The sequence below is a fragment of the Olea europaea genome, chromosome 6 (assembly GCF_002742605.1).
Source record: "Olea europaea var. sylvestris chromosome 6, O_europaea_v1, whole genome shotgun sequence".
NCBI lineage: Eukaryota > Viridiplantae > Streptophyta > Magnoliopsida > Lamiales > Oleaceae > Olea > Olea europaea.
This window is the reverse complement of record NC_036242.1, coordinates 18,711,328-18,739,289: the sequence shown is the minus strand read 5'-3', so window position 1 is coordinate 18,739,289 and position 27,962 is coordinate 18,711,328. Positions and strand designations below refer to the sequence as shown.

Genomic DNA, 27,962 nt, shown 5'->3' with positions numbered 1-27,962 from the left:
TTAAATAATAAGAACGCTTACAGATTCTGGTAAATAAAAGTGCAATTGGAGTAATTACAATTGACAACGCTCAATGTAAAAATTCTCATATGGTATAGACACGTAACTAGTAAGGTTTACACATAATGAGCAATTGTAAGGGATCATGTCATTATTCTCATCGCACAGAGAGAAGCAAGAAGACGCGGTTCTTCATGTTATTATCGTGCAAGCCAATATTATGATACATAGTATAAAGAAAACGTCGTTAAGAAGTAGAAACTGGCCACCCTCTTCTGATGCTTGCAATAACCACTGTTTTATATACCTTTCACATACTGATATCAACCTGAGTAAACAAAAGTACAGTGTTACCTTGATGATGATGATGAAAAAACAGCCCTATTCCAAGCCTCGACCAACAGAGCTGCACAAGTAGCTGAAGTGTTTCAAAAGGCATCTTGTGTGCAAGGGCACGAAGAGTATGGCTTGTTAAAACTTGGCGGCATGTTTGGCACCGAGTACTGGAAAATAAATAAGAAAAAGAAGCCAAATTTTTGTGTAGTGTAATATCCACCAAGTGTGTGTTGTCTTGCTAACCGTTAAAAGGGACATTTGCACGGTTCAATTCCCCAGGTTTGTTCAGCATATTCTTCAATTGTTCTATCACTGCTAAACCTTCCAGAACCAGAAGTACTAAGAATGCTCATGCGAGTCCACTTCTCTTGATTAACAAATGCCAAATCAGCAGCAGCCTGGATATGAATTCACTCAGTTCAAATTCTAACACTGTTACAAGTGCAGGAATAGTTCGTGAATCTGAAAAATTACCTGAGCCTCAAGATAACTAGCAAAATCAGCTCCCAACAAATAGAAATCTTTGCCATTCTCTACAGTGTTGCATAATGACTCGAAGTAGTCCTTGAAACCAAAATAGCCATCCCGGACCATTCTACACATAAGTTTTACATAATGCTTTAGGGAGATCAAATTGCCGACAATTATATACGGAATTAAGCATATTATAAATGATTATAGTGTGCAAGTCACTGCCATCTACATACCTTACAACTCGCACAAATTGAAGAGGCACTCTAACAGAAGCTCCTTGATCTCGTAATGCTGGAACTTCACTTACTCTTGCACCTAACAGAAACTGATGAGGTGTAAAAACTGAAGTTAAATAGGGATAGACTCGAGATTTTGGAGAATAGTATGTATGAAAAACTGAAAGAGAAGCCGGAAAAATATATCAACTTCGTGTGATTTACACTGAATAAAATCTCTTTGTTCTAAGAATAAGCCTATGCTCGTTTAAGTTAAACATGTGGAGTAAAAGGCTAGAAAGTGTCAAGAAGTAAAAGGGGAGGGGTAAAATACCCCTCAGCACTTCCCCCCCTCCAAAATTGACATGAAGCTACAAAAAGGCTGAAATCCTCAATTAAAATATGTAGACAGCAAACTGTACAAAATGAACAAAAGACTACAAGGCACAATGAGTACACCACCAACAAATTTCACAAGAGGCAATTGTATAGTAAGAAATCATAGCCCAAAAGAAAGAAAAATAACTTGGAAGAATTGTGCAAGGGGGGAGCACATGTGTTGGTTTTATGACGTGATTTTTTTTGGAAATAAATAATACAGATTGGATAAAGCAACGTGAACTCATATATACATTGATGTTACTTCATGCACGTTGATATGTGATATTAGATCATACTAAACAATAAAATAGACATAGTTGTAACTTTTTTTCTAATTTAAATTATACAGTATCATTTAACCCACCTTACCAAACATGTCACTATGGGATTGCAGGGAGCACATGCATTGGTTAGTATAGACATTGATGATTTTTTTTTTTTTTAATAAATAGATAAAGTAGAATGTACAAACGAATGTAGAACTAGTATATCAATTACCATGTTATCTGCTCCTATTTCTTCAATTATTTCAACAGTCGATCCATCGGCAGTAGCTAAGAGTAAGCATCCATTCATCAGAAATTTCATACTACCAGTCCCTGATGCCTCATGTCCTGCAGTGCTGCATTTGAAGAAAGGTAGTAGTTTGACAATCAATATAATTTTGACAAGAATAATGCTATGTAGCAGTACTAGAGTCAGGGACGGATCCACGATTGGATCCAAGACCGGGCTACTCGCGGGGAAAAAAAAAAATTTATACATAAAAAACTGGTTTTTTACCAAAAATAAAAAATAAAAAATACCTTAAAAAAAGCTATTGGGCCTGAGTGGAAGGGGGGGGGGGGGCTCTGACTGGAGTCTACGTGGGTGCTAAACACGAATTCTGCTACATGGCATTATTGATGGGGAATAAAGATGATTTAATTTTAGTTTAGTTTATTCTAGTTTATTATCTTTTTTTAGTTTGACTAGAATTAAGGTATTGTTTGGGCCTGCTTGGTTTTATGAAAAAAATCAGATTTTTAGTATTTTTGATAAAAGTTGATGAAATGTGTGTTGAAAAGTGTATAAAAATTGTAGGTGTCACAAAATGTGAGGTTGAAAATGAATCTGAAGAAAATTTCTAAAGTGGGGGCCAAATAGGGACTTGACAAGTCTTCTAGTTTGACTAAATTAGAGTTTATTTACTTTATTCCATTTTCAAGTTAGGTTATTTTAGATTCTATATAAAGAGGGCTTACAACTTTGATATGAAATAAACTTGATAATTGCCCCCTCTCCTCTCTCTCTCCTCTATCTCTCAGAGTATCTCTCTCTTCTTTTTCCTCCTCTTTTCCTCTTTCTGTCTCAATTTTATTCTTTTTTCATTACATCCAACATCAATTTGGTATTAGAGCTTGACACTCTCCTTTGACCTAATTTTGGTTCACCATGCGAGTATTTCGAAGCAGCCATCTAACACAACACCACCAACAATTCCCTTTTCACCATTACCTAACTCCAAATATCAACTACATTTTCATCCACCAACAAAACTCCCTTGCACCCAACATCCAAATCCACAACAAAGACTAAATACTAGAATAGGGCAGCAACTTAAAGGTACAAATTACTCCCACATTTAAAATAATTAATGTCCGATGTTTAAAATGTAAATTTGTCGTTTATACAGAGAATATCAATAGAGGTATCTTAATGATTGTCTTCACAAAGTCAAGAAAAAATGTATTTGTAGTGACAAAATTGAAGATGATAAATACTTCAGGAAAGAATCAAAATTTAGGTTTACTAATAATGAAAGAAAGTCGCACGGAAAAACACTAATATTGTTTTCTTGTTTAAAGAATCGTTCTTCAGAATAAGGCTACCAAATCTTGATTGGAAATAGAATAAGTCAACGAGTTAAATTAGCAAAAGTTTATAATATGATATTTTATGTGAATTAGTTTCCTGATTTTTAGGTTAGGAATCTTCTTGTTTATGGACAACTATATTTTTTATTTCTAGGTTAGGAATCTTCTTGTTATAGACAGTATATGCTTATATAGATGATAAAATTCACACCATATTCGTTCAAAAGTATACATATCAGAGCTAAACTAACATTAAACGCTAGCCCTACCCATCGATTGCCCTTTGCTTCCACCATGTCTGACTTCAAATCAAAATCAACCCTCTTGCTCAATCATCAACCTTCACCGAACCAAAAGCCTCCTACATCGACTCACACTACATCCATATCACCGCAAGTCAAATTGAATTGATAAAATTTCCAGCAGTAGTCTCAATACGTGAGCATGTATATCTGTAGAAGAGGAAAGCTAAGTTACTTGACGAGTGAAGCAAAGGAACACGGACACAATGATCAGCTAATGCAGCCTCGAATGTCAAGAATTCCATGGTCATAACATGGATTGTCAACTCCATGGAAGAATAGATCAACTCCAACTACATGTGCTACAATAAGGTAAAGGAACTATGGGATAACGTTAAACATATGTACTCTAATATGGGAAAACAATCTCAAATTATGAGTTGTCACCAAGAATTTCAACTCATTAAGATGAATTTGGCAAGATATGGACTTGTTCAGCGACTATATGTGGAAATCCATTGAGGACTATAATCATTACAAGAATGTGGTCAAGGATAATTGCATCTATAAATTTCTTACACAACTCAATTAGGGACAAAATGAAGTCAAAGGCCTAATTATATGGATAATGGCCTTTTTCCCAATATTGTGAGGTATTTTTTATGTTAGGAGAAAAGAAGCACACATAAACATGTTAGAAGAAAATATGATAGGAAGAAACATGTGGAAGGTCAGGGAAAAGATTGAAAGTAGACTAATTTGCATACTATAAGTTCCAACCGATGATTCGATTGCGAATATACATAAAAAAAGGACAACCTAAGAAGATATTCCACATTCTAGTTGGCAAGCTGACTATGGAAGATATCTTCAAGCCAGCTTGAGGGGGAGTGTTGACAGAATCAATGAGGTAGCCAAATCCTTCGAAATAAGGCTATCGAATCTTTGGTATAAATAGAATTAAGCTATGATGCTCGGACTCGGGTATGGGTATCAGGTACGGGAACATGTCTAAGTATCGGATCTTTTATTTTCTAAAATGTAAGATATGAGAACATGGCTAAAAAGAGTCCAAAATTTGGACACGGGTACATTTTTCAAACTTCAATTTTTTTACTAATCCAAAATCTCCTTTTAAACAGATTTTGGACACGGGTACATTTTTCAAACTTCAATTTTTTTACTAATCCAAAATCTCCTTATAAACAGATCAAAATAAATTATTAACAAATAAGAAAATGAGTATTGAATAAGGGGTTAAGACAAATAAAATAGAATTTTGGGGTTTAATTTTCAATCATGAAAATTACTAAATGTTATATAAAATAGAAAATGAGGAATTTGATTGCAATTTCGACTTAGTGGAACACTAAGTAGTACTATATGGAACTCATTTTCATTTTATACAAACGAAACCCTAAACCATCGTTACAGATAGAGAAAGAAGGAAAAAAAGAATAAAATGGAAAGAAGAAGAAAAAGAAGGGAAAACCTAGCACCGCTGTCCTTCACCACCCTCTCCGTGGCGACGCTAAGTTTATAGAGAGCAAAAACAATAAAGAAGAAAAGGGTAAGTAAAGGAAATGAAAGAAAGAAAAAAGAAGAGGCAAAAACGACGAAGTATCCAGATGAAATTTGGAGGATTCGACACATATCTTATACCCATATTCATGTCGTGTTCGACATGGGTACTTCGACTATTTCGAAGAGTCAAAGCATAAGAGGAATTAAGTCAACTAGGTAAATTGGCTAAAGTTGGTAGTATTATATTGTGCAAAGTTTCCTGATTTCTAGGTTAGGAATCTTCTTATTTTAGACAATAATTTCACTCCATTCTTTGTATAGAAATATACATTTTTTTGTCAATTCTACACTCCGAATTAAATAAAGACATCGAATTACTTTTTTATTCAATAAAGCAAAGACTACACCTTGGATATCTAATGAAACACAGGTATTTAATGTCCTTTGACTATATATATTTAAATTATCAGAATTGAGAAGAGGATTATCCATTGCATGACAATCTACAGATACAAACAAGGCAGTAAAACAGACCTTACATGCTGTGAGAGATCACTGCCTGGGATTACTAATTCAGCAACAGAGACATTGTAATCTGGGATAAAAATCTGCAATACCAGTAGTTGAATAAACACTTTCAGCAAGCCTCAGTTATACTTCAAGCAAAAAAAAGTTGCACTAATACATGCCAAATTTGTCCTTCATCATTTAACAATACTATTCATAATTTCCTTTCTCAGTTTTCTCACTGTTTGGGTTTTATTCTTTTTCCTTCTTTTTTGGCTGCGGCAGTGGTGGTGGTGGTGTGTGGAAGGGGGGAACTTGTGCTTCTGCATCCAATCATCGATCTATTTACCTGTTTAAACATGCATGCATAACTGAAGATATGTGTGCACATGTGGTTTTGCATCCAATCATCAATCTATTTACCTGTGTAAACATGCATGCATAACTGAAGATATGTGTGCATGTGTACACAGAAGGTTTCAATATTTCTTTCTTTTTCAATTTAGAATCAAACTTTGATGCTTTCTGCCATCGTGCTTCTCCTCAATACTGTCAGCTTAAGGCAAAGGGTTGACAAAACCACCGGAAAGACAACTCAACCCCACGCCCGAAGAGAAAAAAAAATCAAGTGATAATTAGAATCAGAGATGACATGCATAAATTTTTTACTTCAGTGATATCTGGTAACAAATAACTAGTAAAAGGCATGCTCCAGTAACCAATTTTTCTAGAATCAGTTTTTATTTATTTATTTTTTTTTTTTTTTCCCCCCTCTGTGAGATGAAAGAGCAAATATAGTGATATCTGGCAGAAAATATCTCATAAAACTAATAAGGAAAACAAATAAACCCCTGTTGTACCAGTTTGAGCAGATCTCCCACACCAGGGTCATTGTTTACTTTTTCTGCAACCGCATGACAGAGTTTTATAATCTTCTTAGCAATTTCATAGCCAGGAGCAGCTTTCCCACCAATTATGCAGACACGAGGTACAACCTTCCTTCTGTCACTCTCGTTCATACTCTTGAATAAACAGAAAGAGAAGATAGTAAATTGACATATATAGACATATTTGTCGAAAAGAAGATAGCTAAAGCCTCTGTTATTTTAACTTCAAAAGCATGATACCTTAATGCAGTCGTATCGATGTATGATGCCTAATACATTCAGAAGTTGCCTTTTATACTCGTGTATCCGCTTTATCTGCACGTCAAACATTGCATCTAAACTGACCTGCAATTATTGGTGTTAAAAGATCAAATTAAGATAATGGAATGAAGAGATTTGACATTTCAACTATTAACATTCCAAACCTTCACTCCGCTCAGAGTTTCAATATACTCTGCCAGCCTCATTTTATTTATCTTCTTCACCTACACATTGAAAATTAGAGTTTGTTTTCAGGCCATTATTGAAACAGTACACAAGTAATGATTCTATCTGGAGTATCTGCATATGGTATCATTTACGTACCATCCTCCATTCTTGTTGTAGATCAGCATCTGATGCATAATCCCGTAAACCTGCTAAGAGATCAATATTACGAACCCATGCTTCTGTTCCAAGCCATTTCGAGATGACAGCGCATAAACTAGGATTGCTCACCACTATCCACCGCCGCTGATAATCGAAGATATTAAAAAGTCAAAACAAAATCATATATCAGAAATTTAATCCTTGTCAATTATAATAAGCCACAAAACTAATATTTTCTCAGAAAAAGAATTGATATATTTGCAATCAGATACTCTTGGTCATGGATTTAAATATAATTTTCTGGAATAGGCCATACATAGTTGGAAAGGCTAATTCAATGCTGCCAAATTTTCTAAAAGAAGCAGAACAAATAGGCAAGACATGTTCAAGAAGATATCAGATAAAGCTATAGAAAGTGATTCCAATACACACAGATATGCAAAAATGTACTTGAATTTTGAAGCCAAAATGCCATATAAACTGTATACCTGTGTTACTCCGTTTGTCTTATATTGGAACTTCAGTGGCCACAGGTCATAGAAATCCTGTTTAAAACAAAAATGATATGAAAATGGTGCACACGTCAGGCCATCAATGAAAAAAGAATCCAGCCTCAACGTGAGGGGACATCTTAAAGACTAAATATAAATAAATAAATGTGTCATCTCTCTAGCAGTTTAAGCTTTTAGATGTATAAGAGCATGCAATACTTATTCCATTACACAGATATTTTTGGCAAAAGGAAAATCTGATTTGCTATTTGGTAGATTACCTTGAATACTCTTGTTTTCAGTAATTCGAAATGTACTCTGGAAACACCATTCACCTTATGACAACAAACAATCGACAAATTTGCCATACGAATACTCTGCCAGCGCAAAAGAGAGAACTGTATCAACTATTGTTACTTTGCAAGGCACAACCAAGTAACTATAAACAAATAGAAAAATGAAGCCTGAGATCAAATTCCAATTCACAACACAAATTTTTCAGCAGTCATCCGAGGGAAGCTGGTGCAATCTACATGTGCAAGACCCCAAAATAACTTGGAAGTATCTAGCATCTAGACTATATCTAACATTCATTTAGCCAACAATGGCAAGATGATCATAAAGTGTAAGGCTAAGATATCCACGGACACGGACTGAACAGTAACAGAAACACAAAACGAATGCAAAAGAGAGTATACACAATGAAACGTGGTTTGGCTAACCACCAACAACCACGGAAGGAGGAGAATTACATCACTATTCGAAATGTCAATTACAAAACTTCTCTCACCTTCTTAACTTTTCCCTAAACAAAACTAGATTACTCAACATACCCCCCCCCAACATACATGCGTACCGTTTTTTCTAGTTTTTCTCCTCAATTTTTATCTACACCCCGGCGGTCTCTTTGTGCTCTCTGCCGTGTTTTCCCCTCTTCCTATGCAAAACTAATACACTCATTGCATGTCAGAACACAAGTGTTAATCAATGTCCCAATTTCACATTGGCAGATATATACAAAATGTTTGGCTTCCAACCTTCTCTGTGAATTCGTCAAAGTTATCATGGACATCTTTAAACCGCCGAATTATGTCTTGTATAGATGCCGAAACAAAGAAGTATTGTTGCTTTAATCGCAATTCCTTACCCTGAAAGAGAAGAGGAACAAGAACGAAGTAAGATAACGATAGCTTCCAGACAAAGAGGCAAAAGCATAAAATAATCAGGTGAACTTAAAGTTTCAGTTGATGCCAATCCGTTAGGCCCGCAATATGGAAAAAAATATCAGAGGCGCAACAAATTGGGCGAGGGCAGTTCGGGAATTACAAAAGAGGAGGTTGGCACATGCACGGTTATGAATTCTGTTAAGGCAGCTGGGGGCAAAACCTCTTATAAATAATGGGTTCTGTGCTCTGGTGAAGGCAGGCAAGAATTGGTGGTCAGTTTAGGAGAGAATTGGCTCTCTCGAAAAGCCAAATACCCCTTGTTTAGTTCTTTAATTTTCAGTTCTTCTTCATTCGTTCATTTAGTAGAATTACTTGTAATCACAGTTCTTTAGTGGAAATTCAGTCCTGTTTGCTAGAATTCTGACTTCCTGTTGACAGAATTATTCCAAGTATCAATTGAAATTTTCCAGGAACTTAACACAATCATAACCAATTATTGTTATCCAGTGTCATTTAGAGATGTTTGATGCGAAAATAAGCCCTTAATTTCCCTTCCTTCAGACTCCATATCAAAGCTAAGGATGCATTTTATGGCAGCACCGAGAAATTCATTACATCCATAACACCAAACAAATAAATACAAAAGAAATATCAGATGTATGGGAAGTGCTGGTTTTGAACCACTGCAGTTTCATAAAAAATGAGGCGAAAAATTGGGGCAGTTGTAGAGAAACATAATTGGTCATCTGGAAGAATGATGACAAAAGCAGCATTTCTCAACCAAATCAAGATATACTACAGTTTCGTCAAAAAGAAAGTTGCAGTTGAAGATCAAAGCCACAGCTGAGTGTCACAAGTCTATACATCTTAAGGAGGGTGGGGTGTGACCTAGAGACTAACAAAAGTTCACCAATCTTTTTGTAGCAAATGAAAATTTTTCAAAAGCTGTTTCCCTGAGACTTTCTAGTTGACACTAACGAAATTGTGTTTGCATTTTCAGCTCAAAAATTTAATCACCTCGCCCATGGATCTGATAGAGATGGCCTACCATCTATGTATATAACCGAAATAAGAAAAATAGATACTGCAGTCTTAAAATCCTTCTCATCTTTCCCAAAAGCATTCGACATATTAGACGGATATTATTCATTATTCACAATTATTATGAGAAAGCAAGCGAAACCGATGAGAACATCGGACGACGTTTACTTATTTTATTTAAGCTTTATTTATTTTCTTGGACTATTATTTAAATTTGGACTTGTATGGGCTCGGGCCCAAGCTCGTTAGGGTTGCTTTACTATTTAAACCTATTTTGCATTGTAATTTTCAGTTGATGATGAATGAATAATTATTTTGGTGGCTTATGGCGCATCCCTCCCCTTATTCTACCCTCTTCTGTTAAATTCTTCTTCTTCCCCCCTTTTAATTCCCCATTCTTCTCTTTAATTCCATCTCTCTATAGATCTGTTCTATTTCTCAATTAATCGTCTCGTTGGTGCTGCATCAAATTTGGTATCAGAGCCTAAACTTGGGTAATCTCACATCTCCAATCCAAAAATCTCTTCATATTTCTTTTCCAAGAACTTGTGGAACAGCACAAACAAATAAACTTTTAGTATGAGCAACCAAGTTATTATTTTTCTAACTTCTTCATAGTTGTTCCCAAAAAAAAAAATTGTCTTTTTTCCTACTGCTGCTCATAAATAAAAAAAAATTATGGTGGTGTTCCACAAATCCCAAACCCTAGCATTCAAGCCCATTTAGCCCAACTAACCCAACCTACTCTCTACGACCCAGACCCACTCCCCAAACACTAACTCCAGCTGGCCCATCTCTATAACAGGATCCAAACCCCTTCCCATCTGGCCCTGTCCTAAATATCCAACCAAGCCCGATTATAACCAATCCATTAACATCAAATACCCCACAATTTCACCTAATTCCTCTCACAGCCACTCTCTTGCCGCTGCCGTCTCTAATCACCATCACGCCACCACTTCATTATCTATTATACCCAAGCATCCAGAGCACTACCGCTTCATCGTCATAGGCCACCACCACCAACCCAAGAACATACACTTCCACCACAATTACCACACTCATATATTTTCTCGTCCATCTCAACAATCTAAAAGCCACAGTCACCACACACAGTTTTACGTCCACACCAAAACCAGCAAAAGTTACAATCAAGAGGGGCTAAAACCATTGGACACGAAGAGAAGAACAGAATCATAGTTGGGGCTCATAAGTCGGCGATTCAGATCAATCGGCATACAAATAATCAAAACTAAACAACAGGGAGTCCTTGATCTCTATTTAGTATTGGTTTATACTACTACTTCATTTTTAAAATTGCATCAATTAAAATCTTGTGCTACTGTTATCGTGATAATTTTAGCCTTAAACCCCATTTGATCGAAACCATTAATCGAATTGACACCAGTGACCGAATTGACTTCCATTGTTCCCCACTTAAATTGATTGGAGAATTTGACTTGTGTGTTGACCCTTGCTTTGACATTTTACATGTACCAGCAATATTAGCTTGTTTTGGATTTAATTAATCCCAATATTTAAAATTAAATAATAAAAAAAAATTGATACAAGTTATTTTCCATTGCTTGCACGTATTGTTCACTGATCTCATCATAGCACATCATTTAGCTGGTATTACATTGCATGTAGTTGCGTAGTGGTCGTCTTGTCATCTCTATTTTCAATGCATTGACCATGGATCCATCCCAATTTGATGCACTCACTAGACAATTAGCGCAACTTGCTACTAGCCTATCAACTGTCCAATCAGATATAACTGCTACTCATGAGGAGAGAAAGAACCTAACTGATAAGTTGAGCAATTTTAAGCAAACCCCTCGTTTGATTGACACTAATTCTGAAGCTTCTCATAATAGACAATATTATCGTGGACAAAGTGATCAAAAATATTTTCGACACGATCGTAGGAATAGGGATCATGTTCATGAGCAAGAACAAGGCCATCATGATGAGCGTTTCTTTAGAGACATTGACTTAGATACTCCTACTTTCGATGGTTGCTTAGATCATGAAATTATTACCCAATCGAACACCTTTACACAAGAGAATCGGCTAGTAACTGAATACATTGCTCAATTTGAGGAATTTCGAGTGAAATGTCATGTCGTTGAGGATGAGGCCCTGACTTTAAGTAGGTTTATACAAGGTCTACGAGATGAACTTAGGCGTGAGCTTTTCTTTCGAGGCATCACTACTCTTGATCAAGCTTACTCTTTAGCTCGGGACTATGAGTTACTTATTAGTATTACATATGAAAAGCGTGATCACCATCGTTCACCCATCTCATTAGCGTCATCTCATCATGAGTCTATCATAGAACCTCCCAGTCTAGTGCTCCTTCCCTTTGGAAAAACAAGTGTAAAGGTTGTGATAGCCCAAGGTCGTCTTCTTCATGTAGAAAGCGTAACGACAATCATCCTTCAGTTTCATTGGCTCCACTTCCTCTTGTTAAGTCCCTTCTAGGACATCCCTCGTCTAGTGTTCCTCCCATTTGGAAAAATAAGTGCAAAGGTCGTAATAGTCCAAGGGCCCCTTCTCCTTATAGAAGGCGTATTGACAACCATTCTTCCGTCTTATTGGCTCCACCTCCACCTGTTAAGTCTCTTCTAAGACCTCCCCCGTCTAATGTTCCTCAAATCTTGAAAAATAAGTATAAAATTTTTGAAACTCCATAGACTTCTTCTCACCTGCTATGCATCAGCTATAAGGACTTTGGTCACATCTCTTCCAAATGTCCTAACCGAACCTTAGTCATAGAAGAACGAAAGGATGTAATAAAAGAGTCGTTAGAAGATCTAGTCTATGAGTATAAACTTGAAGATTTTGATGACTTGGATGATAGTAAAGACACTTCCTTAAGTGGAATCCCGACCCTTCTCGAGACTTTAGAAACTATATCCCTTATTTCCGACAACTCTCGATCACATGTTATATGTCATACCCTTACCCAACTCAAAGAGTTTGATGATTTCACTAGTCACTCTTGGAGAATCCAGTCGCCTGTTTTTAGCACTAAATCGAAATTCTCCACTACTGACCAACCTCAAACTGATGGTCAAAACGAAATTGCTAACCGAAGTCTTGGCAATTTATTACAATCTATAGTCCAGAAAAATCTTGGGAATTGGGGCTCAATCCCTCCAACTATTCACATCGCATATAACAATTCTATGAATCAGTCTCTAGATCTAAATCCATTTGAAGTTGTTCATAGTTATAAGTCTAGGCGACCGTTAGATCTTATTCCCATGTCCTCGCATGCTAGTATGTCGTTGTCAGTTGAAGCATTTGTATATCATCTTTATGACTTGCATATTGAGATCAATAAACAACATGACGCAAGTAATGCATTATATAAACTTCAAGCTGATTCGCATAAACGATATTTTCAATTTAATATTGAGGATTATGTCATATTGCAAGCTTGTAGTGCTGGTCCTTTAAAAATTTTAAAGCATGTTGGTTCAAATGCACATGTCATTGCCCTTTCATCACATTTTGGCTACCACTCTGCTTTAAATATTGAGGACTTCATTACTTACAAACACCGTATTACTTCCTTTGATGATCCATTTCTACCTAACTTTGTGGACCCCCAATTTGATTATATTGATATTTCTACTTTAATACCATCTATCACAGCACACAAAGATAAAATTGATGTTATTTTAGATGAACGTATTGTATTGACCAATGATGGCAAAATTCAGTACTTCCCTATTTGTTGGGTAGATCGACGTGTTTCTTATGCTCTCCATTATGTACAATCATGTGGAAATTTTGAAGATGAGATGCATGGGTATTGGTTATTTGGAGTCCAGTATCAGTACTTGGTTAGAAAGAAAGATCGCCCTCCTTGGTCAAATCATATTCTTGGGAATAAGCTACAATTTTCAGTACTATCAAGTATGGAATTTTGTTACTTGGTTCGTCAGAAAGATCATCCCCCGTAGCTTGACTTGAAGCATTTGGAGTATGAGATTGACTGCAGCCTATACTGTCTATCAACTCGACAGGGTCGAGTTTTTCTCCCACCCCGAGAGAGTTGATGAGGACATCGGACGACGTTTACTTATTTTATTTAAACTTTATTTATTTTCTTGGACTATTATTTAAATTTGGACTTGTATGGGCTCGGGTCCAAGCTCGTTTGGGTTGCTTTACTATTTAAACCTATTTTGCATTGTAATTTTCGGTTGATGATGAATGAATAATTATTTTGGTGGCTTATGGCACATCCCTCCCCTTATTCTACCCTCTTCTGTTAAATTCTTCTTCTTCCCCCCGCCCCCCCTTTAATTCTCCATTCTTCTCTTTAATTCCCTCTCCCTATAGATCTGTTCTATTTCTCAATTAATCGTCCCGTTGGTGCTGCATCAAAAACACTCATGGATGTGTAGACACACATGCAAGCACGAGCCTCCATTTTAGAAATATATACCTGATAAGAACGATCATCAGGATACAAGACATTGCTTATGATTTCAGCCTTCTGTCTGTTTACCACAGCATTGATATAGTCACCAGTATTGTAAGATTCCTGCAATGTATTTTCCACATAAAAAGATATCAGAAAATGCATAATAATGACATACGAGATCATAAAATCTTCAAAACAAAATTTGTTACTGTCAAAATCAGTTCTTCTTAATTCTATCTCTAAGATCATCCGTGATGCTTAAAAAGAAAACTAACTTCTTAGCACATGATCTAGATTAATATAACAAAAACCATTTTGTACATGCTAATTGAAAACAACCAAGATTTTACCTTTTCTTGCAAAGACATAATTAACATAATTTTACATCACAGGTGACTAGGCACCATTCCAAATTCCCAAAAGCTCATTTTATCTTTGGTCTTATAGATAGAGAAGAAAGAATAAACAATGGGCTCACGTTCAGGCTGCTTCATTGTAAAAGTAGAAGAAAGTCCATAGGACCTTGTCATCCTTCAGAAGGCATATTAAAATTGCATGATATAATACAAGTAGGAGTGAAATCCAGTCAAATTACCAGGTCATACTGACCACTTGGTTTAGCAGCCCATAGCCGAAGATTAATAGCATTTCGTGTTCCATATCCAGGAATAGGATTGTCGTATGCAACAGCTTCAACCTACAAGGAAGAAGAAAAAGAAGAAGAAATCTAAGGAAAACCAATTATCAAATTGCTTGGAAAAACTTATCCATCAAGCAATAACAGATACTGGAGAAAGTTATAAACAAATTCAAATTATTTGATGCTGTTGTTGATGGTTGAGTAAACTTTCGAATTAGTCAAAAAATACACTCACTGTTTCTCCAGGTATCCAAACTTTATAATTTGATCCATTTGAAACTTCCTCTTCAACTGTCCCATAGAACTATCCACGAAACATTCACCAAGAAACATAGAAGTTCAGATGCAAGATTCAAGAAGATGATTTAAGTACTAAATAGAAAGAAAGCAGAAAAGTGATTGAACAGGGCAGTACTTTCAGACCTTCACAGCATATGACACTTGAACCCTCTCTATTTCCCAGGGATTTCCAAAGTTCAGCCAATAATCTGGCTGTTCGTGTTGAAACCCATCTACTATAATTTGCCTGAATAGCCCATATTGATAACGGAGTCCATAACTAAAGAAATAGAAATGCTGTCAATCTATGCATAGTTGAACTTTCTTGTCCAAAAAGAAGACTTTTCTGCTTAAATAGAGTAACAATATACTTTTTTGAGTCTGATTACAAGCTTCAGAGCAAGCTCATCATAGGAATGTACCATGCATTATTGCTTCAACTATACACATGCTTAATCATAATAACACTGATTTAACTTAACAGAACAGTATGCTCCAACTATACCCAATATGCTTCATGGTAAGCACTTCAATGGTCTCCTTGGGCTAAGATGAGACAAGCCTAAATGAGTTTGATATTTCTAAAACATCAAAGTATGTAAACAATGAAGCACAGAATATAGCATACCCCCATGCTGGAAAATCCAACGTTGCTAAAGAATCCATCTGGCAAGCTGAAAGCCGAGCTAAGCCACCATTACCTAGGGCTGCATCTCCTTCCTTGAAAGGAAGTGAAAATACGAGGCAGCTCATGGATCAATATACTGGATAGTCAGTTTCAAATCAAATGTAAACCAAGAGATTAAATGATAACAAGAGATCAAGGGTAATATGATTACCAAAAGTTCCCTCATTGGCAATCATAAAATGCATACATGTTTCAATATCAGACATAGCTGGCATATCCACAACTACTTTGATTCCCATTCCCCTCATTGAATTATTTTTGTAGTGAAAGTGCAAGGCCACTTCTAACTCTTCATATACATGGAGGAGACTTCTTAGCTTACCCTTCTCGGGAACCCTAGGAGCCCTATTTCCAGTAATTAAGAATTCCCCAAAATGGAGAACAAGGGGAAAAGGACAAAGAAGTATGGAAAATAGTAGACCACCACCAACTGCAAACACAAACAATAAAATCCACCCCAAAAATAACCCGCACCGCCAACATCACCACCACACGAGCACTGTCAACAGCACCACCACCACCACCACCACCACCACCACAATGGTTCAACATCTTTGCTGCATGCTACTCACAATCTCCGCTACACAATGGTTCAACTCTCCAGTGTCATCTCAGGTGAGCGTTGCTGCAATGGTCTCCAACGATAGTTTTCGATGGTTGCAATAGAGAGAGAGAGAGAGAGAGAGATATTAGGGTTTTGTTGGGTGGTTGGATATGTGTATTAATTTAGCGTCTTTTGAGCTCTCTCTCTCTCTCTCTCTCTCTTGTTTAACACACGCTTTGCTGCAGAATTCTTCTCTCTCCAAACTTCCAGCTGTGTGTGTTCCTCTTCTGTTCACACACCTATTGCTTGTAGAAGCACATGCCATTCTCAACTCTAAAAGGTAAGTTCTTTTCAAACCCTATATTTTATTTCCTATTTCTTCCTTCACAATCTTCTCATATCCTATGTGTCTACATACATTTTGCACTAATGCATGATTATCTTATCTAACAGTCTTTTTTATTTCAAACCAAACGTAAAGTTGTGTCTATAAAATGCCAAGTTTAATTTGCCATCAATGATACACCAAAAAATATCTAGGATACATCTCTTACCTTCACAGCGCCTTCCTCCACAATTGACATCCGAGCATGTCGACTGTAGTCCTGACCAAACTTCTTTTTCAACTCTTCCATAAATTTATAATTTATGTCATATATAATCTGAAAGAAAAGTGATCATAAATCAGATAACAATCAGGAAAATATTCAAAATCAACCATCCAATGAAATGGTCAGTGATGGAACTCTCCTAAATTGTTAGTTCAGTAAAACTTGTTCGGTGATATGTTAATGGAAAATCAAGAGGCCCCTACAAATACAAAAGATAAGATCTCAAAGTTTATGTGAACCATCAAATTCTATAATATTCAGTCTTTGATTAAATTTTAAAAAAAAAAAATTTAAAAATAAATAAAAAAGACTATTCATTTGTGTTGTAAAAGAGAACATACTTGTAGGTGACGTGGGAGAAGACTGCCCATAAGATCAACAGGAATTTTCTCTAGTCCTTCAGGTTGTACTGTGTGAGTTGTGAATGAGAAAATTTTGCAGACAATATCCCATGCTTTATCCCAGCCCAAGTGTTCTTCATCAAAGAGAACTCTCATGACCTCAATTATTGCAAGTGACGGATGAGTATCATTTATCTGAAGAGCGATCTGAAAAAGATGTCCTGAAAAATAATCACTGGAGAACCGAGAAAGAGCAACAAGAGCATTTTTTTACTGCACTCGATAGAGAATCAGCAATTAATATCATCTAAGGCAAATATAAAGTTTACATTAACCTTTTCAAATTGGAAAAATGTGATCAGGAGGACTGGAAATATCAAATTGTTTACCGCTACCCCCACCCCTATCCCAACCCTCTACTACAACAGAAAATGACAGCGAGGGGTCAATAATTAGCATACAGATAATGATGTTACATAAGATATAAAGTTTGAATAACTCAATTATTTCATTTACAATGCGTGCATGTCAGAACACAAGTGTTAATCAATGTCCCAATTTCACATTGGCAGATATATACAAAATGTTTGGCTTCCAACCTTCTCTGTGAATTCGTCAAAGTTATCATGGACATCTTTAAACCGCCGAATTATGTCTTGTATAGATGCCGAAACAAAGAAGTATTGTTGCTTTAATCGCAATTCCTTACCCTGAAAGAGAAGAGGAACAAGAACGAAGTAAGATAACGATAGCTTCCAGACAAAGAGGCAAAAGCATAAAATAATCAGGTGAACTTAAAGTTTCAGTTGATGCCAATCTGTTAGGCCCGCAATATGGAAAAAAATACCAGAGGCGCAACAAATTGGGCGAGGGCAGTTCGGGAATTACAAAAGAGGAGGTTGGCACATGCACGGTTATGAATTCTGTTAAGGCAGCTGGGGACAAAACCTCTTATAAATAATGGGTTCTGTGCTCTGGTGAAGGCAGGCAAGAATTGGTGGTCAGTTTAGGAGAGAATTGGCTCTCTCGAAAAGCCAAATACCCCTTGTTTAGTTCTTTAATTTTCAGTTCTTCTTCATTCGTTCATTTAGTAGAATTACTTGTAATCACAGTTCTTTAGTGGAAATTCAGTCCTGTTTGCTAGAATTCTGACTTCCTGTTGACAGAATTATTCCAAGTATCAATTGAAATTTTCCAGGAACTTAACACAATCATAACCAATTATTGTTATCCAGTGTCATTTAGAGATGTTTGATGCGAAAATAAGCCCTTAATTTCCCTTCCTTCAGACTCCATATCAAAGCTAAGGATGCATTTTATGGCAGCACCGAGAAATTCATTACATCCATAACACCAAACAAATAAATACAAAAGAAATATCAGATGTATGGGAAGTGCTGGTTTTGAACCACTGCAGTTTCATAAAAAATGAGGCGAAAAATTGGGGCAGTTGTAGAGAAACATAATTGGTCATCTGGAAGAATGATGACAAAAGCAGCATTTCTCAACCAAATCAAGATATACTACAGTTTTGTCAAAAAGAAAGTTGCAGTTGAAGATCAAAGCCACAGCTGAGTGTCACAAGTCTATACATCTTATGGAGGGTGGGGTGTGACCTAGAGACTAACAAAAGTTCACCAATCTTTTTGTAGCAAATGAAAATTTTTCAAAAGCTGTTTCCCTGAGACTTTCTAGTTGACACTAACGAAATTGTGTTTGCATTTTCAGCTCAAAAATTTAATCACCTCGCCCATGGATCTGATAGAGATGGCCTACCATCTATGTATATAACCGAAATAAGAAAAAATAGATACTGCAGTCTTAAAATCCTTCTCATCTTTCCCAAAAGCATTCGACATATTAGACGGATATTATTCATTATTCACAATTATTATGAGAAAGCAAGCGAAACCGATGAGAACATCGGACGACGTTTACTTATTTTATTTAAGCTTTATTTATTTTCTTGGACTATTATTTAAATTTGGACTTGTATGGGCTCGGGCCCAAGCTCGTTAGGGTTGCTTTACTATTTAAACCTATTTTGCATTGTAATTTTCAGTTGATGATGAATGAATAATTATTTTGGTGGCTTATGGCGCATCCCTCCCCTTATTCTACCCTCTTCTGTTAAATTCTTCTTCTTCCCCCCTTTTAATTCCCCATTCTTCTCTTTAATTCCCTCTCTCTATAGATCTGTTCTATTTCTCAATTAATCGTCTCGTTGGTGCTGCATCAAATTTGGTATCAGAGCCTAAACTTGGGTAATCTCACATCTCCAATCCAAAAATCTCTTCATATTTCTTTCCCAAGAACTTGTGAAACAGCACAAACAAATAAACTTTTAGTATGAGCAGCCAAGTTATTATTTTTCTAACTTCTTCATAGTTGTTCCAAAAAAAAAAATTACTGTTCACCCAAAAAAAAAAAAATTGTCTTTTTTCCTACTGCTGCTCATAAATAAAAAAAAATTATGGTGGTGTTCCACAAATCCCAAACCCTAGCATTCAAGCCCATTTAGCCCAACTAACCCAGCCTACTCTCTACGACCCAGACCCACTCCCCAAACACTAACTCCAGCTGGCCCATCTCTATAACAGGATCCAAACCCCTTCCCATATGGCCCTGTCCCAAATATCCAACCAAGCCCGATTATAACCAATCCATTAACATCAAATACCCCACAATTTCACCTAATTCCTCTCACAGCCACTCTCTTGCCGCTGCCGTCTCTAATCACCATCACGCCACCACTTCATTATCTATTGTACCCAAGCATCCAGAGCACTACCGCTTCATCGTCATAGGCCACCACTACCAACCCAAGAACATACACTTCCACCACAATTACCACACTTATATATTTTCTCGTCCATCTCAACAATCTAAAAGCCACAGTCACCACACACAGTTTTACGTCCACACCAAAACCAACAAAAGTTACAATCAAGAGGGGCTAAAACCATTGGACACGAAGAGAAGAACAGAATCATAGTTGGGGCTCATAAGTCGGCGATTCAGATCAATCGGCATACAAATAATCAAAACTAAACAACAGGGAGTCCTTGATCTCTATTTAGTTTTGGTTTATACTACTACTTCATTTTTAAAATTGCATCAATTAAAATCTTGTGCTACTGTTATCGTGATAATTTTAGCCTTAAACCCCATTTGATCGAAACCATTAATCGAATTGACACCAATGACCGAATTGACTTCCATTGTTCCCCACTTAAATTGATTGGAGAATTTGACTAGTGTGTTGACCCTTGCTTTGACATTTTACATGTACCAGCAATATTAGCTTGTTTTGGATTTAATTAATCCCAATATTTAAAATTAAATAATAATAAAAAATTGATACAAGTTATTTTCCATTGCTTGCACGTATTGTTCACTGATCTCATCATAGCACATCATTTAGCTGGTATTACATTGCATGTAGTTGCGTAGTGGTCGTCTTGTCGTCTCTATTTTCAATGCATTGACCATGGATCCATCCCAATTTGATGCACTCACTAGACAATTAGCGCAACTTGCTACTAGCCTATCAACTGTCCAATCAGATATAACTGCTACTCATGAGGAGAGAAAGACCCTAACTGATAAGTTGAGCAATTTTAAGCAAACCCCTCGTTTGATTGACACTAATTCTGAAGCTTCTCATAATAGACAATATTATCGTGGACAAAGTGATCAAAAATATTTTCGACACGATCGTAGGAATAGGGATCATGTTCATGAGCGAGAACAAGGCCATCATGATGAGCGTTTCTTTAGAGACATTGACTTAGATACTCCTACTTTCGATGGTTGCTTAGATCATGAAATTATTACCCAATCGAACACCCTTACACAAGAGAATTGGCTAGTAACTGAATACATTGCTCAATTTGAGGAATTTCGAGTGAAATGTCATGTCGTTGAGGATGAGGTCCTGACTTTAAGTAGGTTTATACAAGGTCTACGAGATGAACTTAGGCGTGAGCTTTTCTTTCGAGGCATCACTACTCTTGATCAAGCTTACTCTTTAGCTCGGGACTACGAGTTACTTATTAGTATTGCATATGAAAAGCGTGATCACCATCGTTCACCCATCTCATTAGCGTCATCTCATCATGAGTCTATCATAGAACCTCCCAGTCTAGTGCTCCTTCCCTTTGGAAAAACAAGTGTAAAGGTTGTGATAGCCCAAGGTCGTCTTCTTCATGTAGAAAGCGTAACGACAATCATCCTTCAGTTTCATTGGCTCCACTTCCTCTTGTTAAGTCCCTTCTAGGACATCCCTCGTCTAGTGTTCCTCCCATTTGGAAAAATAAGTGCAAAGGTCGTAATAGTCCAAGGGCCCCTTCTCTTTATAGAAGGCGTATTGACAACCATTCTTCCGTCTTATTGGCTCCACCTCCACCTGTTAAGTCTCTTCTAAGACCTCCCCCGTCTAATGTTCCTCAAATCTTGGAAAATAAGTGTAAAATTTTTGAAACTCCATAGACTTCTTCTCACCTGCTATGCATCAGCTATAAGGACTTTGGCCACATCTCTTCCAAATGTCCTAACCGAACCTTAGTCATAAAAGAACGAAAGGATGTAATAAAAGAGTCGTTAGAAGATCTAGTCTATGAGTATAAACTTGAAGATTTTGATGACTTGGATGATAGTGAAGACACTTCCTTAAGTGGAATCCCGACCCTTCTCGAGACTTTAGAAACTATATCCCTTGTTTCCGACAACTCTCGATCACATATTATATGTCATACCCTTACCCAACTCAAAGAGTTTGATGATTTCACTAGTCACTCTTGGAGAATCCAGTCGCCTGTTTTTAGCACTAAATCGAAATTCTCCACTACTGACCAACCTCAAACTGATGGTCAAAACGAAATTGCTAACCGAAGTCTTGGCAATTTATTACAATCTACAGTCCAGAAAAATCTTAGGAATTGGGGCTCAATCCCTCCAACTATTCACATCGCATATAACAATTCTATGAATCAGTCTCTAGATCTAAATCCATTTGAAGTTGTTCATAGTCATAAGTCTAGGCGACCGTTAGATCTTATTCCCATGTCCTCGCATGCTAGTGTGTCGTTGTCAGTTGAAGCATTTGTATATCATCTTTATGACTTGCATATTGAGATCAATAAATAACATGACGCAAGTAATGCATTATATAAACTTCAAGCTGATTCGCATAAACGATATTTTCAATTTAATATTGAGGATTATGTCATATTGCAAGCTTGTAATGCTGGTCCTTTAAAAATTTTAAAGCATGTTGGTTCAAATGCACATGTCATTGCCCTTTCATCACATTTTGGCTACCACTCTGCTTTAAATATTGAGGACTTCATTACTTACAAACACCGTATTACTTCCTTTGATGATCCATTTCTACCTAACTTTGTGGACCCCCAATTTGATTATATTGATATTTCTACTTTAATACCATCTATCACAGCACACAAAGATAAAATTGATGTTATTTTAGATGAACGTATTGTATTGACCAATGATGGCAAAATTCAGTACTTCCCTATTTGTTGGGTAGATCGACGTGTTTCTTATGCTCTCCATTATGTACAATCATGTGGAAATTTTGAAGATGAGATGCATGGGTATTGGTTATTTGGAGTCCAGTATCAGTACTTGGTTAGAAAGAAAGATCGCCCTCCTTGGTCAAATCATATTCTTGGGAATAAGCTACAATTTTCAGTACTATCAAGTATGGAATTTTGTTACTTGGTTCGTCAGAAAGATCATCCCCCGTGGCTTGACTTGAAGCATTTGGAGTATGAGATTGACTGCAGCCTATACTGTCTATCAACTCGACAGGGTCGAGTTTTTCTCCCACCCCGAGAGAGTTGATGAGGACATCGGACGACGTTTACTTATTTTATTTAAGCTTTATTTATTTTCTTGGACTATTATTTAAATTTGGACTTGTATGGGCTCGGGTCCAAGCTCGTTAGGGTTACTTTACTATTTAAACATATTTTGCATTGTAATTTTCGGTTGATGATGAATGAATAATTATTTTGGTGGCTTATGGCACATCCCTCCCCTTATTCTACCCTCTTCTGTTAAATTCTTCTTCTTCCCCCCCTTTAATTCTCCATTCTTCTCTTTAATTCCCTCTCCCTATAGATCTGTTCTATTTCTCAATTAATCGTCCCGTTAGTGCTGCATCAAAAACACTCATGGATGTGAAGACACACATGCAAGCACGAGCCTCCATTTTAGAAATATATACCTGATAAGAACGATCATCAGGATACAAGACATTGCTTATGATTTCAGCCTTCTGTCTGTTTACCACAGCATTGATATAGTCACCAGTATTGTAAGATTCCTGCAATGTATTTTCCACATAAAAAGATATCAGAAAATGCATAATAATGACATACGAGATCATAAAATCTTCAAAACAAAATTTGTTACTGTCAAAATCAGTTCTTCTTAATTCTATCTCTAAGATCATCCGTGATGCTTAAAAAGAAAACTAACTTCTTAGCACATGATCTAGATTAATATAACAAAAACCATTTTGTACATGCTAATTGAAAACAACCAAGATTTTACCTTTTCTTGCAAAGACATAATTAACATAATTTTACATCACAGGTGACTAGGCACCATTCCCAATTCCCAAAAGCTCATTTTATCTTTGGTCTTATAGATAGAGAAGAAAGAATAAACAATGGGCTCACGTTCAGGCCGCTTCATTGTAAAAGTAGAAGAAAGTCCATAGGACCTTGTCATCCTTCAGAAGGCATATTAAAATTGCATGATATAATACAAGTAGGAGTGAAATCCAGTCAAATTACCAGGTCATACTGACCACTTGGTTTAGCAGCCCATAGCCGAAGATTAATAGCATTTCGTGTTCCATATCCAGGAATAGGATTGTCGTATGCAACAGCTTCAACCTACAAGGAAGAAGAAAAAGAAGAAGAAATCTAAGGAAAACCAATTATCAAATTGCTTGGAAAAACTTATCCATCAAGCAATAACAGATACTGGAGAAAGTTATAAACAAATTCAAATTATTTGATGCTGTTGTTGATGGTTGAGTAAACTTTCGAATTAGTCAAAAAATACACTCACTGTTTCTCCAGGTATCCAAACTTTATAATTTGATCCATTTGAAACTTCCTCTTCAACTGTCCCATAGAACTATCCACGAAACATTCACCAAGAAACATAGAAGTTCAGATGCAAGATTCAAGAAGATGATTTAAGTACTAAATAGAAAGAAAGCAGAAAAGTGATTGAACAGGGCAGTACTTTCAGACCTTCACAGCATATGACACTTGAACCCTCTCTATTTCCCAGGGATTTCCAAAGTTCAGCCAATAATCTGGCTGTTCGTGTTGAAACCCATCTACTATAATTTGCCTGAATAGCCCATATTGATAACGGAGTCCATAACTAAAGAAATAGAAATGCTGTCAATCTATGCATAGTTGAACTTTCTTGTCCAAAAAGAAGACTTTTCTGCTTAAATAGAGTAACAATATACTTTTTTGAGTCTGATTACAAGCTTCAGAGCAAGCTCATCATAGGAATGTACCATGCATTATTGCTTCAACTATACACATGCTTAATCATAATAACACTGATTTAACTTAACAGAACAGTATGCTCCAACTATACCCAATATGCTTCATGGTAAGCACTTCAATGGTCTCCTTGGGCTAAGATGAGACAAGCCTAAATGAGTTTGATATTTCTAAAACATCAAAGTATGTAAACAATGAAGCACAGAATATAGCATACCCCCATGCTGGAAAATCCAACGTTGCTAAAGAATCCATCTGGCAAGCTGAAAGCCGAGCTAAGCCACCATTACCTAGGGCTGCATCTCCTTCCTTGAAAGGAAGTGAAAATACGAGGCAGCTCATGGATCAATATACTGGATAGTCAGTTTCAAATCAAATGTAAACCAAGAGATTAAATGATAACAAGAGATCAAGGGTAATATGATTACCAAAAGTTCCCTCATTGGCAATCATAAAATGCATACATGTTTCAATATCAGACATAGCTGGCATATCCACAACTACTTTGATTCCCATTCCCCTCATTGAATTATTTTTGTAGTGAAAGTGCAAGGCCACTTCTAACTCTTCATATACATGGAGGAGACTTCTTAGCTTACCCTTCTCGGGAACCCTAGGAGCCCTATTTCCAGTAATTAAGAATTCCCCAAAATGGAGAACAAGGGGAAAAGGACAAAGAAGTATGGAAAATAGTAGGCCGGTTGTAAATGTTCACTGACTAACAAGACAAAGATCATACTTTATTCGGATACTGAAAAGATAGCATGTATTGTTTCATTCATTTTCATGCTCCATAAGGTAGTAAAGACATTTATATCTGAACTGGGCTTACTGCTTAAGAGCATGCAAGTAAGGTAACATAAATTGGAGAACTTGCTAACCTGCTCAGCTAAAACTTCAAACTCAAACCCAAGTTGGCCCAAAGCATCTACATACTGGTCTCGAATGCCAAGGTTTATGACACTGTTTGACAATGAGCAACCTGACAAACAAATGCCACATTCATCTTCTTTGCAAGGAACAGAATAAATATTTTACAGAAATTGTAGTACTATAGCAGTAGAAGTGGAAGGAAAAAGATTAAAAAGAAACAGAGAAATAGGAGAAGGGCCAAACTAGCAGCAAGCAACTTTAATATCTAGACAAGCATGCTGCTTGATTATGCTTGATGTAGGAAGAAATTGATTAAAACAAATATAAGAAAGGGCCACAAACCAGCTAAGTCCTATAATTTTCCAATCCTGAAAACAGGGGAAAAAAAAGATAATGCAGAATACCTAAGCAAATTCGTATAATTAATTAGTACCCATAAGAAACTCAAGTGAAAGAAAGTATAGGCGTTTTGGATCTTTTTTCTTAAAATATTGGTGAGTGTCGTGCCACCGCTCGATAAGCCGATCTCTTACGCTGTGGGATAATGCCTGCATACATTATTTGAAGAAATTAAAATATAAACATCCATTGGCTGCTCACATAAGAGCAATAGCTAAGCAAAAAGTGTTACCTTCTTTTATGCTTTTTGTGTGAACATCAGGGAAAATACAGTAATTTGTTCTCTATTACTTCAATTACTTATGGGATTGTCAGCATATCTATTCATAAAGATTAAGAAGTGCAAACTTTATTCAACATTAACTTTTGAAGAAAGTGATCTACTAAGCTTCCCATGATAAAATGTAATCAAGCATTTATTTGCAGGTTAGTAGTATCCTTAAATATGATTATGCACATTGCCGAAAGTGGAAGAGAGCAGCTATAATGTCATCTAGTCGAATGTAGAAACATATTTAAATTCATGTGGTGTATTTAAGAATATGATCGAAAGGTAAGTTACCCAATCCACTACGCTTCCAACTAAAGTCTACATGATTTACAGGCCAAGATCATTATAAGAACGAAACATAACCTGATAAGCTTCAAAATCATCAAAACTGAACCTTGACCTGGCCACCGTGTACTCAACATGATAGACAATATCCTTCTGCAAACTTACTGGATCATTCTTCAAAAACCCATCCATCAATCCAAACATCTTCTCTGCCTTTGCTCTGTGATCTCCCAGCGATTCAAATCCGAGCCCAGCTTTCCTCACCACCAACCCTCTTCCACCCAACCCCACTTCCGCGCCACTAGAAGCATCACCGGGCTCAATTGCCTCCATCAATGCCTTCTTAATAATCTCCAAATTTTCAACATTCTCGATTTTCCTGCCCTCCGAAGTTTTTACATAGAACTTTTTAATAAAAAAATCCCCTTCAAATTCGACAGTGGCTCTTTCAACAAAGAGGCCGAGGACTTTGAAAACCCGAGTGATAACTTGAAGCAGCCCGATTTTGTTCCGGGCTCGGATTATGAAGAGCGTGGAGTCTAACGCGTCGACGTTTTGGACTGTAACGGTTGACAAGCTGCCAGAGGCAGTAACATTAGTAATAGAATCATTATTATCGGTTGTTGAGGCTTGTAATGGGCTGGAGAAGCCATTAGATAATTTAAATAAATGGGTACTGCGGTGGAGCTTTGTGGGGCTTAATGAAGTCGACAGTAGACGGTTGAAATTGCAAGGTGAGAGAACCGAAGGATTTGAGAAGGATGATCTAACGGTGAGAAGAGAAACTGTAATGGCAGACATTGTGTGTAACAAGCAGAAGTTTTCAAGTGCGCTTATCTGAATTCCGTAGTTGGGAGTGAAGGGTCGAGAAAAAATGCAGAGACACCGTAACGCGGTGGATCATGGCAGCGAAGGCTGAGGTGGAGCTCAGGAATGTGAGTATCGGTAACTGTAAGATAATTAGCCAGAAAAGTATTTGGGGAAAATGCACAAGTAGGAAAAAGGTCGCTCACCTTATAAAGAAAAAAGAATTAATAATAAAAATCATATTTCACATTTTTTTCCCATTTTGGGAGGAAAAAAAGTATTTTGAAATAGTAATTTAATAGTGAATGTGTGATTAAAAAATAAGAAAAAATTTTAAATTTATGTGCGATATTATTTAATTAAAAATGTGATTAAAAATAAGAAAAAAATGCATTTTAAAAAAAACGAGAATCAAATAAGGCCACAGAAAACCTATCACTCTTCCCTCCCTCACCTTTCTCTTCTCCTGCTGTTGGAGCTTCCCTTCACCCCACCCATCAAAGCCACAGTAGGCCT

General features: G+C 36.6%; 2 protein-coding genes across 7 annotated transcripts; both read right to left on the bottom strand.

Annotated features, from left to right (window-relative positions):
- LOC111396073 (glycogen phosphorylase 1-like) lies at positions 1-27,619 on the bottom strand. Of its 5 annotated transcripts, none has more exons than XM_023022346.1 (23): positions 26,718-27,619; positions 26,118-26,232; positions 25,693-25,793; positions 25,029-25,120; positions 24,545-24,680; positions 24,357-24,425; positions 24,077-24,178; positions 23,503-23,601; positions 17,852-17,962; positions 17,253-17,459; positions 16,855-16,962; positions 7,783-7,878; positions 7,499-7,555; positions 7,008-7,154; positions 6,848-6,907; positions 6,663-6,767; positions 6,396-6,557; positions 5,563-5,636; positions 1,905-2,028; positions 1,044-1,135; positions 811-931; positions 580-734; positions 1-406 (listed from the first exon to the last, which is right to left on the bottom strand). In XM_023022346.1, the coding sequence occupies exons 1-22, from the start codon at positions 27,438-27,440 to the stop codon at positions 582-584; spliced, it is 3,054 nt and encodes a 1,017-aa protein (XP_022878114.1). In that variant the 5' UTR covers positions 27,441-27,619; the 3' UTR covers positions 1-406; positions 580-581. The 5 variants fall into 5 exon arrangements, 4 of the variants coding, with proteins under 4 accessions (XP_022878114.1, XP_022878115.1, XP_022878116.1 ...); XM_023022347.1 differs by having other exon boundaries at positions 24,545-24,647; XR_002702931.1 differs by having other exon boundaries at positions 1-734; positions 5,568-5,636.
- LOC111396074 (glycogen phosphorylase 1-like) lies at positions 8,468-16,166 on the bottom strand. 2 transcript variants are annotated; one of them, XM_023022350.1, is made up of 6 exons: positions 15,697-16,166; positions 15,213-15,348; positions 15,025-15,093; positions 14,745-14,846; positions 14,171-14,269; positions 8,468-8,649 (listed from the first exon to the last, which is right to left on the bottom strand). In XM_023022350.1, exons 1-6 carry the CDS (start codon positions 15,819-15,821, stop codon positions 8,500-8,502), a joined length of 681 nt encoding a protein of 226 aa, XP_022878118.1. In that variant the 5' UTR covers positions 15,822-16,166; the 3' UTR covers positions 8,468-8,499. The 2 variants fall into 2 exon arrangements, with proteins under 2 accessions (XP_022878118.1, XP_022878119.1); XM_023022351.1 differs by having other exon boundaries at positions 15,213-15,315.
- Positions 27,620-27,962: the final 343 nt, after the last annotated feature.

Bases quoted from the DNA above. Each gene is read 5' to 3' on its own strand.
- LOC111396074 (XM_023022350.1), bottom strand. From the start codon at position 15,821: ATGAGCTGCCTCGTATTTTCACTTCCTTTCAAGGAAGGAGATGCAGCC. The intron at 15,349-15,696 runs GTATGCTATATT...CTATTTCTTTAG, and splicing joins TTGGATTTTCCAGCATGGGG to TTATGGACTCCGTTATCAAT. The intron at 8,650-14,170 runs GTATATATTTCT...CTTCTCTTTCAG, and splicing joins CTGATGATCGTTCTTATCAG to GGTAAGGAATTGCGATTAAA.
- LOC111396073 (XM_023022346.1), bottom strand. From the start codon at position 27,440: ATGTCTGCCATTACAGTTTCTCTTCTCACCGTTAGATCATCCTTCTCA. The intron at 25,794-26,117 runs GTACTAATTAAT...TTTGTTTGTCAG, and splicing joins TTCACTTGAGTTTCTTATGG to GTTGCTCATTGTCAAACAGT. The intron at 24,426-24,544 runs GTCTGAAAGTAC...TTTCGTGGATAG, and splicing joins AAGTGTCATATGCTGTGAAG to TTCTATGGGACAGTTGAAGA.